Source organism: Phalacrocorax aristotelis, chromosome 8 (genome assembly GCF_949628215.1).
Source record: "Phalacrocorax aristotelis chromosome 8, bGulAri2.1, whole genome shotgun sequence".
Taxonomy (NCBI): domain Eukaryota; kingdom Metazoa; phylum Chordata; class Aves; order Suliformes; family Phalacrocoracidae; genus Phalacrocorax; species Phalacrocorax aristotelis.
Window position 1 is genome coordinate 29444807 of NC_134283.1, and position 12370 is coordinate 29457176.

Sequence of the window (12370 nt, forward strand, 5' to 3'; positions counted from 1 at the left end):
ACAAGGACAGGGAGTAGAAACCAAAGGATTTGTAATGCCGAAGTGGCATTTGAGCATATCTGAACAAATGCCACTTTGGCATTACAATTCCTTTGGTTTCTACTCTCTGTCCTTGTGCACTGGTCCCACATTGTTTTCAGGTAATACACATTAGCTTAGATTGGTTGTTCCATGACAGAGGCTTGGTATCTATGTTATACAGGAAGAAAACAGAAAGTAAGTATGCACTTCTATTTATTTTGCTAGATCCTTTTTTTTTTTTTCCTAATATTATAATAATATTTTATGTTGTAAGCAGGACTTCTAAAAATGCATAAAGCAAAAATGAAAATCATCTTAGTAATAGAAGGATTTACAACTGAACTACAGTTGTATTCATATATGTGGACAACCAGCACGCCTTTTTGTAATGCTTAATAAGTGCACACACAGCAGAACTGTGCTTTGCAGATGCTATGCACTCCCATGTGAAGAGTGGGCTTGAACTCTAACCATCATTGATCCCACTTAATAAATCCTCAGAGCAAAGCTAACCTAGAACTGCAGTGAATACACAGGATTTAGATTTGTTCTTTTATTAGTTTCAACAAATCATGAATAAAGCCAATGCCAGAAATTAGAATTTACAATGTGATAAGTCTTCCTGGCACGAATTTTCAATTCTGTGACATTTCTGTAAGAGCCAAATACCAGAAAAGAGAGAAAATGGTCCTATATACAGCCACAAACACAGAGGCACACTCTCTCCTTTAAGCATCACAGAAAGTAATTTGGAATGGGAAAGTGCTTGTGCAGACTGTTTAGAAGTGGGAATTCAGGTACTACGCAGCTTTTCTGAGGTGACACCACCTATTCTGTATATCATCTACACAACATATTTGCAGTACCTAAATCTAAAGAGGACAGATAATGTGCTCCATGGTAATTCAGATGTGGCCATATTCAGTGGATCATGGGATAGATTAATGGCCTATATCTGATCAGAATCCGTGAGAAAAGGGGAGAAGGGGAAGTGAAAAACCATGAGAAAGCAGAGTAAATCATCCCTAAAACTTTTTTCCTCCTACTTACTGTGAGTTAGAGGATGCCTTCTGGCAAGAAGCATTAAGGTTTATATTCCTTTCAAAACTCTCAGTTATTTTAAAATATCCCCTCTATGGATATTCCCCTGTATAATTCAAATTCTTTGATTAACCTTCCTTCACTGTCACAGGCCCCCCTACTGGCATCTAATTATTAATCAGGTATACAGGGCTGGCCTCACATGGAGTAAAAAGTGATTATAAGAATTTTTTCTACAACTAACACAAAGGTAGATGAGAAAAATACATTCTAGGAAGCAGAAACACTGATATTCCTTGAATGCTGAAGCATGCTGTGAAACATGCTAAGGCTTCCTTTTCATTGGACTTACACCAAAAGAAGGGACAACATTAAAAGGTGAGTCTTATTTAAAACGAATTACATAGTATTTATTTTGCACCAGTATATGGTGAAAGTAAATTCTACTAATTTTCCTATTTTGTTATCAGCTTGATTGGATGAGATTTACACACATCCTCCAGATGTAGTGCAGCATTCAAAAGGAGGTTAAAAATTCAAGTAGAAATAAAACCGCCTGCTACCCAGAGGGATGATGTGTTATTAACTCAGGTCTTCATTTTCATCCCTCTGGATATGTTAAAACCATGAAGAAATCTCTTGCAAGCCCAGGACCACCACAGAATACAGGAGAACAGTTAAAGACCTTGTGGTTTACACACCATTGAAAGCAATGAGCAGAGTGGTATTACAATTCCATGAACCCATTTCCTGAAAAAGTGAATTTGTCCACACACATTGAAATAATAACGTGTTTCAGCTAAGCCCTTTAGAATGAATGTGTTCTGAATTGGCATAGTAATTGTATCAGATGCTCATAAGCACCATCTGCATAATTAAGATGGTCCCATAATTTAATTATATGCCCAAGCACCGTTTCAAGTGATTAACATTTAAATGACGTTTTGAACTCCAAACCCAAAATGATTGAAAAATTGTTTGGGTTTTTTAAGAGCAAAGGGGGATGTTCATATGGCTTTTACCCTTAGCAATGTTTGTATTTTCAGCTCAGTGAAGTCAAGTAATCAAACTATCAGCAAATAACTATGTAACTGGGAGAATGAACCAGCCGCCTAGCAACCTTAACACACGATGGAGACTGCATGGTTTTCTGTTGCTATAGGATGGACCAGAAATCATCCTGCATTAATGGGCCAAAAGGAAAGTGTCTGGGAGAAAAGCTGCACAGAGCCACTGGAAAACTTCTCTTTCTTTTTCACTAGCTTTTTGCTTTGACAGCGACACAACATGATGAGAATGAAAATGTTCAGCATCCCATGAACTGGCTGACACATCCCACGTGCCAGACTCCACCGGGGAAAATGAGAACTCAGTAGAAAAAGGCAGATGTAAAATGCATAGGAGACTTGTAAGGAAGAGAAGAACTGAGTAACGCTTTTGCATGGGTAACGGCAGAATACAAATATACATAACTTTTACAGGATATCAGTAGTCAAAGGCTTCACCTACTTTTAAATGCGCTATAGAGCAGCAAAGAAAGGACTCTTGGCAGAAAGCTTTCCTTAGGATATACAGTACCTGTTACAAAAAGTCAAGAAACTTTTTGCCATGTTTTTTTCATTTGAAATTTACAGGGAATAAAGTGTCATATTTGATTTAACACAACTTATCATGGGAGAACAGCTGAAGCGCCAATATGGAAGTATCTAGTCAAAAGTCCTCCCAGCAGGCAATAACAAGCAATGCCTAATGACAGAATTATATCCCTGCTTACTTGTTGGCAAAATAATTATATTAAGTTCCAGGAGTGTTTTAAAATGGCCTGGAGTGTAAGGGAACAATCTGACTGCCTCTCACTGTGTCAAGATATTTAGACATCTACTAAAAATTACGTTTTCTAATGTGATGACTGACCACTGAAGAGTCTGTCGGTGCTTCAACTGATAATAACCAGTGTGAAATCATCATTGCACTTGCTTGAACCAGCTTCAAGTGTTCCTCCATGTTCAGGAAACTGGATGATGGTGATGACAAATTTATTCAACATAAATTAAAACGGAAAAGTCAGGAGCTGATAATGAGTCAAGAAGGAAGCACAGACCACAGCCTGACAGTCCTGTTTTGGAGAGATTTTAAAGGCCTCCTTTCATTCCTGAACCAAAAGACTGCAACTCCAGTTGAACACCATCCATAAAACAATCCTGCAGTACTCGTGTTACTACCTGGAGAATTATAAGCACATGTTTTCATAGCATCTGGACTTCTGTTATTCAAAATTCAATATTGTCCTATTTATACCTGCAGATAAGGTCACAGATGATTTTAGATACCACAAGATAATTCAGATGCACAGCAGAATAAACACATTTTATCAACTTCCTGCGCTATTAGGGAGTTAGTTTTTTGTGTAGTAATAACTAGGAGAGTTTCTGTCAGGTGAGTCCAGCTTGGAGCACTGGCGTCAGAAGAGCTAATGAATTACACACTGACGTATGAAGTAGCTGTTTTTTTGGAAAGCTGCATGCAGACAGGCTACAGAAGTGACACACAAAAGGCAGATGCTGTTGCAGTCTTTCATTAGTGCTTTACTGTAATTGTATTTCTGTGTCTGGCAGATGCTGCTCCCTCACTTTAACAGTGGTTATTGAGTTTGGTAATAGCAGCCTAAATGCAGAAATCTGAAGGAAAAAAAGCTTGAGGCAAACAGCTTGAAAACAATTCTAAAGCTATTAAATGGGTCTGTGTGGAGAGTATTCTGTCCTCAACTAGAAGGATGAGGGTTGCATAGCATCTCTGCTGTAGCCAGAAATATTTTGAATAGTTAAGGGAGAAGTTCATATGTCATTTTGCTATGAATTTAGAACCACAGAACCCAGAAATGACAAAGATTGCAATGGACCTCCAGAGGTCATCTGGTCTGAACCCCACTCAAAGCATGACCAATTTATAGATATTTAATGGAGATATTTGCTTTATCTGAGAAATAATTATTTAATCAGATCACAGGATAATTCAGAATGGCAGGGAGCTTGAGAGGTTTCTTGTCCTTTTAGACTGCCCAAACCAGGGTGAGCTATAAGGTCAGACCACATTACTTAGAGTGTTATTCAGTCTGGTCTTTAAAATCTTCAAGGACAGAGAATGCACAACTTCTCTAGGCAGGCTCCTCCACTGCTTGACTTGTCACTATGAAAATGTTTCCCCTTACATCTAGTCAGAATATCTCTTTTATTAATGCCTGTTGTCTTTTCTCCATGAGAAAAATTAAGAGCTGCATGGAACAAAATGATTTTATATGTCACTTAAATCTCAGAAGACTGCTATGGGGAGGAGAGACTACTGTACTATAAAGGTCTTGGAAGTGGAAAACTTTAATTTCTTTATTCCAGAATTTATATACTGTTTGTGTCACTGTTTAATGACACTTATGTATATAATAGTATAATGCATACAGTATAAAATATTGGAATCCATGTACATTTATTAGAGTAATTCTGTATTTCTGTTTTTTTTTAAAATGCTTTGTATGGGTTTTCTTTAAGCTTCTAACAAGCTCCAAAAGGATACAATAAATAATTGGTAGATCCTATTTTACGCTCTTAAGTACTGGGATTCAATTTACAATTACAAATCAACACAAGCACTTCAAACTTGGCAAATTTGCCACAGAGAGATTTTCCAAGCAACCTCAGCAGAAGAGCTATGGGAGTACCAAGTACCTCACTATTCATCCAAGGAAAAACAGCATAAAAGGCAGGTTAAAAAGGAGAATCACTCAAAGCAAAATTTGACTGGTTGAATTTTGGGAAGACTGATAATAGCCATTTCTGAAAGTACACACACAATTTGTCACTTCACACAAGTCTATTTTAAATGAAAGTCAGTTGAAGTTGCAAATATTAGATCCAAGGGGTTCCTATTTTAACGCAGGTTAGATGATTAGACCTGGAAGTTTAATTGTTCATGACTTTTGTAGTTACTTTATCTGTCAATATGTTGAACTCCAGGCACCAATACGATTATTGGTCTTTTCCAACTACAATGTTGAGTTTTCCCTAATGATCAGACGTTAGTAGAAGGAGGAGAAGGCTGTAAGCTTTTGGCTTCGTTTTACACAGCAGAATACAATAAACCTCTTACTTCAATATATATGTACCCCAGGAGGATATCTACTTCTAGCAACATCAAAACAGAGCCCACCATAGGGATTCTTTCTTGCCCAGCAAGCCACAAGGATCTCAGCTGTAAGATTTAGGATCAACACGCCTGAGCACTTGTACTATTAGTAAGTATGCAAAGCAAATTTCCTCAAGGAAAAGGATTTATTTAAAACTGATACTTGCCAGACATTTGAAAAATGAGATTTCATCCCCCTATATTATTTTGATATACAATCTCTTTAAACAGTAGAGATTTTATGATACCTTCTTGTTCCAGGAAATAGAGTGCTTGTGAAGCACGCAGTGTATAACTGTAATAAAAAGGCTCCCAGAATGTTTGTTTTAATATGGTTGCAGAGAGGAAAGTGTATTACTTAGATATAAAAAATACCGGTTAACAAACTTGGTGCCCATTATCCACAGCTCGCTGTCTTGAGCCACTTGACTCACTGTTTCACTGCAGACTGGCTCTGCAGATTTGAGCAACTGTCAGGTTTATCTGTCACAGGGCTGCTGAAAATGAAAGAGCTGCGCAGTGTTATGTTGTGCCCTCGTGCAGTGACTGGCAGACAGTTTGCAAACTCAAGGGCTCCTGAAAGAGCCTGTCCACATTCCAGGCAAACTGAAAGACAGGTGAGAAGGACATTTAAATATATTCCAGTTTCTAGACAGACCCAGATCAGTCTAAGGCCTCCTGGACAGCAGTTCAAACTGGTCACAGCTAATGGTTACTTGAAAACTTCCCCCTGAAATGGAAACCCTTTCCATTCTTCTGATATTCAAAAGCAAGTTACACAAACAATGATAATTAAAACATTATTTCACAGCTTGGATGGATTGTTGCAACAATGAAATGAAAGCTCTGAAAAAACCCAACCAACCAACCAACCAACTAAAAAATCCAAACCCAAATCTAGACAAACAAACAAAACCCAAACCCCAAACCCCCAGACTTTAGTTATCCCTTTCTGGAAAACAGTGGAGTTCTCTAAAATCTAAATTGACCTAAAATTCTCAGAAGACACTTGATCCAACCTGCTGAAAAGAAGACTATATGAGGATAGGGCACAGTAGCTACAGTAGCTTTCTAGAATCCTTTCTGTTGGCAACTTCAAACAGGATAAGGAAAATGACATGGTCCAAGAAAAGCTTCTGTTCCACAGAACAGATGTGTAGTTGGACTTCTGTAATAATGTTTGCTGCTGTTGGTTACAACTGCATATTTAGGAATACATAAGATTTTTAAAATCAGCAATTTAACAGAAATCCAATTGTGATTACTTATTCAGGGAATGTTAACTCCTTAAGATAGCCAATTATAATGAAGACTTCAGAAGCAATATTTTCAGTGACACCAATAGGGTTTAAAAAAAACCAGAACACAACAACAAAACCACGCCATGCTGCACCCCCCTCCCCCCCGCAAAAAAAAAATTATTATCTAACCATGCTGTGCTATTTTCTTGCCAAATATAATATAATATTGGCTTACCCACCTCTGTCTTATGTAACAGAAATACAGAATTCTAATGCTAGCCAGGTGGTCTAAAACTACTTCTGAATTCTTCATTACCCACATACCAAAGTCCAATGGGGCAGTTTGAGATGCTGTCATTCCTGAGCTGAGCATTACTTTACCCAGCTACAGTGTTTCTGACATCAGTGGCACTGTCTGCAGATGTAAGGCACTTCCACAAAACAATTCTGCCAGAATAAAGGTACAATAATCTGGCCTATGTTGTAACAGTATGCTTGAACAGAAGGGTAATGACATTTCTGAGAAACTCTGATGAGTCTTATCCAAAACAGTAAATAACAATATTATCTGCTCTGCAATTTCACAATAATTATTTTCTCCTTCTAAATACAATCTCAGTGATTTTATACAGGATCCACAATGATTCCCTTTTCCTGATTGTGTCCTGCTTCACCGTAATGCCAGTATACTTTCAAAAATGCTCCAGCTCAAGCTTAGGAAATTATACTGGCTACGAGTATACTTTAATCAGAGCATTCTTATCAGTGTGTCTCCAGACTAATAAGAAGAAATCCAATCTAGAGCTCACTGAACACTAAATTAGATATAATCATAGGGCACTCTTCCAACTGTTCAACAACAGGTCTAAAACCAAAGAACGTCATTTATTTTTTTGGTATCCATTAAAATACTACAAGCAATCCCACAATAGCTGCTTCAAAGCCACACTCAGAGAATTGTGCAGACATTTGTTTGCATTTAAAGCATGATCATTCAATGCTCTCCTTGCCAAAAGCTATTTTATATTCAAACACTTTCAAGAAGACCCTGAAAGGCTCCAGAGCCACAATACACTGGGAATCCCATAACAGGGCAACCCACTTACATCTTCTCTGCTTGAGAATGTTTAAATGGTTGAAGTACACCACCTTTTAATGGTTTTGTGGCATATAGATTTTGCCCCCTTAACAAAAAGGCATCACTCAAGCTAACTCAGACTGGAAAATTACTGCATCTGGGCTTAAATATGTAATCCATTGAAAGTCTGCACTACCTGCTCACATAGACTACAGGATAAAAGCATTGAAACCTGCTTAATGCTTTATGCAAAAGTTCTAGACCCATGTTTTTACAGGATACTGTAAGCCATGTGTTGAGTGATTTTTCTTTTTTGTTTTTTTTTTTTTTTTTCCTACTGGGAAAGATCCTATCTGTAAAGTGTGCTGGGTTAAATAGAGCAACTGTGTATCAATTTGCACTTGTAACCATAAAATATTTGTAGGGGAGGACTATGATAAAGCTCCGACTTTCTAAATATAGTTTCTTTCTCAGAGGTCAAAGTCACAAGTTAAGTTTTAGCTCTCCTTTTGCTTGCAGCATCTTCAATGTACTGAACATGACCCAATCTGAGCCTGACAATGACTAACATGCCAGTTATATCAACATGTACTGAGTCCCAGCTTCTAACCACTTTCATGCTCATTGTTCTCCCACATGGCAAACTACCTCCCTGCTAAATACACAGTCTTTTCCAACTGCGCAGGCTGGCCATGAAGACACTGAAGTACTAACAAATCTGTGAAGTATGGGACAGGAGAGAGAAAGGAGCTGCCAGAAAAAGTATGTGCAAAAGGTGAAGACAAAATGATCGCCTGTGTGCAGGGGGAGATGAACAGCTTCCCATTGTCACAGCTCAAGGACTGTCATAATCAAACTATATGTGCTCTTGCTTGTCCTTCTCTAGAACAAGGTGGTCCATGTTTGCAATTAAGATCTCATGGATAAATTACACATCTGAGTAGTCCTTCACTTAACATATAGAGCAATTTAAACTATTCGTTATTTTAGTTCTTTAGCTTTGCTCATGGATTTCTATTCTACATCTACGCTTATTTTTAGAGAGCATATAAGTGCACCAAAGACTGCAATCATAGAGCGATACATTCAATGGTAATAATGAACTGTTGGATATTCATTTCTGATTATGTCAAGACAGTCAGAAAGGCTTAAAGTAACATGTCTAAAAGCTACTTTTTGTTTTATATTTTATATAATTTATTGTTTGGGGGTGGAGGGTTGTGCGTGATATAAACCAGAAATGATTAATTTATCATATATCACCTTTACTTTCTGAGTGCATCATCCATGATGGTAATCAGAACATTAGGAATATATATTAAACTCACTTCATTTCTGCTCCCTCTACTGACTGGCTGAAGCAGTAGCTGGTTTCCTTCTCTTTGAAGGAGTTACTCGTTCCCAATGTGATTATGGAGACAAGAGTGAGTGAAATTTGCAATTTCAAATTTGGATTAGGAAATTTTTTATGCTACTTTAATAAATACTGAAGAGCGTATGGTATATATCTTACTCCTGCTCATGACTGTGTGTTGAATCACACCCGGCATAAAATACTCAAATACACAATATTTTCTGAAATCTCGCATCTAAGCCCCATTTGGTATAATAAGAATATGGAACTGAGCTTGGCTCACAGCAATAAGATCTTTCACATTGCCATTTTGCCTGCATGTGCAGGTACTTTCAACACCATAGCGCTCAAGGACCTAGACCTTCAACCACAAATGCTAAATGTGTAAAAACAATCAGATGGCATCCCCACCCACACATCAGCCTGCAACCAAATTTCCTTTCTTGGACTTCACTGAGTCTCTCATTTCCTCCCCACACTTAAATCCTCTGTGTCTATTACCCGCTATACACACTGTGCTATAAAACCGTTGTCACCTTCCTTTTTTTTTTTTCAGCCCCTGCCTCCCTCTTGCCCGACTCAAAACCAACAGACTAGCACGTCCCAGTGAGTTTTCAGTGGAAGAGGTGATTATATTAGTGTCAGAAGCTGAAGAAACAGTAAATCTAGCTAGTCTGTAAAATAAAGAAGAGGAAGGGATCATACTCACAGCAGCTGCAGAGACACAAGATCATCAAAAAGGCCCTGGGGAATCTCTGTGATCTTGTTTCCATAGAGCACTCTGAAAGATTCAGGAAGACAGAATAAATCTTAAGTTACAGACCAGTTAAGTGTCCTCCCACATCTCTGCATTATCATCTTTATTGATCTTGTGCACCATGCCCAGGATCTGTGGGCATTTCATTTAACTTCCGATCTCATTTTCTCTTCTGAGAGCACATGGTATTAAATGAGTCGTTATGATTCAGGCTTTGTCTGGTGTTGGAAAGCATTTTTAATGTAGAAACTGGACATCATCCAAAAACTGTATCTGAAATATTTTTCATTCTGTTGAGGGATTTTTCCCACCCTTTTTAGGAATATTTTAACCATTGAAAAGCACATCGTCTGATGTAGAAACCTAGAATTCTGCTCAGTGATACTGAATTTAAAAGCCAGGAAGCACAAGCTGGTTGTAGATAAAATTTTCTATTACTGAATCTCTTAAGATATAATAATTGGCATGAAATGTGACACAGGCATCATTGGACAAAATATTATGGCTTCACCAGCTGCTGTTACCATTTCAACTAGCTAATATAAAGAAATTTAGCCTGAACTGGAAATAGACATACATTTCAGAAATTCAAAAATAGTTCAGGTGTAGTTTAGTTATTAAAAAATCAGTAAAGATTTAATAACACAAATGAGAGTCACTGTATGTATTTATTCAACCATAAATATATATGACCTGATACCCATGATTCAGTTTTGATATTTAAAATATTTCCTTTTTTATTGGAAAAATGCACATACAGTACCCTCAGAAATTGAACTAAAAGGAAAACCAGAGAAAACCACTGTTACACTAAGATGCGTTACCTAGGGATCAGAGCAAAATCATACATGACGGGAACACCTGAATTTCAATCACGGCTAAAGTATTTACTCATGTCATTTCTGCAAGCTGATAAAAGTTGTCAAAACCAGAATGTGAGTTAGGAGCTTGTATGGGTCCTGGTAAAAGGGGAGAAGATTAGGCTCCCTCTGAAAATTTTACACCTTACCTAAACATTTTAATAGACTTCAAATTGGGAAAAACAGAATTTATTTAATTTCTGTGTTCTACATAGGACACGGTAAATGCTATAAACCAGCTCATGCCACAACTATGTCGCTTATATGTCATTAAACATTAGGTTAATTCCCTAACTTTGTAATGTGGAATAATCACAGAATCACAGAATCCCAGGTTGGAAGGGACCTCAGGGATCACCTAGTCCAACCTTTCTGGGAAGAGCACAGATCGCCCAGCACCCTGTCCAGACGACTCTTAAAGGTGTCCAATGTGGCCGAGTCAACCACTTCCCTGGGGAGATTATTCCAATGGTTGACTGTCCTCAGTGTGAAAAATTTTCCTCTGGTGTCCAATCAGAATCTCCTCAATATGCTAGCAATGAATTAAATAGCCATGTGAGCTGGCTGAAATTCTGGCTTACCCTGTCTTTCAACATTTAAAATATTATGGTGAGTTGAACATACTGAAAAACAAATACTTTGCATGACAGACCATTTACAGTACCCTCTGGTCTTCCCAGAGTAGCACCAATTCAGTTTACTCTTCATCAGTCATTGGAAGTGTATCACCTCTGTGGGAGAGTTCCCAGATCAGCTCATTTCTGAGCCTAAATAAAATGAACCTAAATAAAATAGCACCACTTAGATATGAAAATCTGAACTTGAAACTTCATTTTTCATTACTTTTGTAGTTTAGCAGGAACTGAACTGCTACCCAAGCCATTCATGATCATCTATCATTATATTTTCTCTAAACAAATGTAACAGTTTATCTATTGCAGAGTCAGGAGGTTGGCTTTTAATGTGCTGTTACAATTAGTGTTTTTTTTGTGAGTAATAAATGCTAGTACGGCTACATTTTTCTAATTGTTTCCTAATTTCACCTTCAGAAGACACACACAATTTCCTACTTCAACAAAATTTCATGTGTTGTATGGAGATTTTTATACTCTACCCAAAACTAGACAGAAATGATGGCTGAACTTTGAAAGGTCTAGCAGGTCCATTTAGAAAATTTCAAAATAAGAGGTAATATTCAAGTCACTGAACTTTACTGTGCTCTAAACCAACATCCAAATGGCTAACTCACAGACTTCTTTCTGAACAAAGTAACTGATGCGAGCACCTGTATCAGGAAGCAAAAGCAAAACCTCTGCAAATAAAATATTTATAAAAGGTTAAAATAGTAAGTTAATGCCTACAGAATCCAGTGCACTTCCATTTCAGTTTCCACTCTTTCTGAACAACATTTCTTTAGCAAGTGCATCATCTGTATACAAAGTTTAGATTATAAATTCTGTGATGTTAGATAAACATCCCCTTAGTTTTGTGAAGTAGCAGGATCATCAGTGCTGATCAATAACATAAAATACTATAGCATATAAGAAAGAGTTCAGAAGCTAAGCTGTGCAAAATGCCCATGGAAAGAAGTAAAAACATCCCCACTCTAGGCTAAGGGTTATTCTGGCTGTAGAGGTAAAAACACTTATATAAAGTAAAACCTTAAACAAATCTCAACACTCACACCCAGTGTAGTTGTTAGTTATGGTACTACTAAATGCAAATAGCAAAATAAGACTCTTATTAAAGTAATTTTTCATTTACTTTTAATTTAAGAGTCAGAAGGTCATAGTACAGTGTTCCACTGAATTTTAAACCTTGGATGTGTTTATACATCTGCTT

At 37.4% G+C, this 12370-nt stretch overlaps 1 protein-coding gene across 3 annotated transcripts in view; it reads right to left on the reverse strand.

Moving 5' to 3' along the window:
* SLIT3 (slit guidance ligand 3) overlaps positions 1 to 12370 on the reverse strand; it is a 547006-nt gene that overhangs the window by 149970 nt on the left and 384666 nt on the right. For all 3 annotated transcript variants that reach the window (XM_075102153.1, XM_075102154.1, XM_075102155.1), the window contains one exon: positions 9621 to 9692. In XM_075102153.1, coding sequence (XP_074958254.1) covers positions 9621 to 9692 — 72 coding nt within the window. The remainder of the gene's footprint in view (positions 1 to 9620; positions 9693 to 12370) is intronic.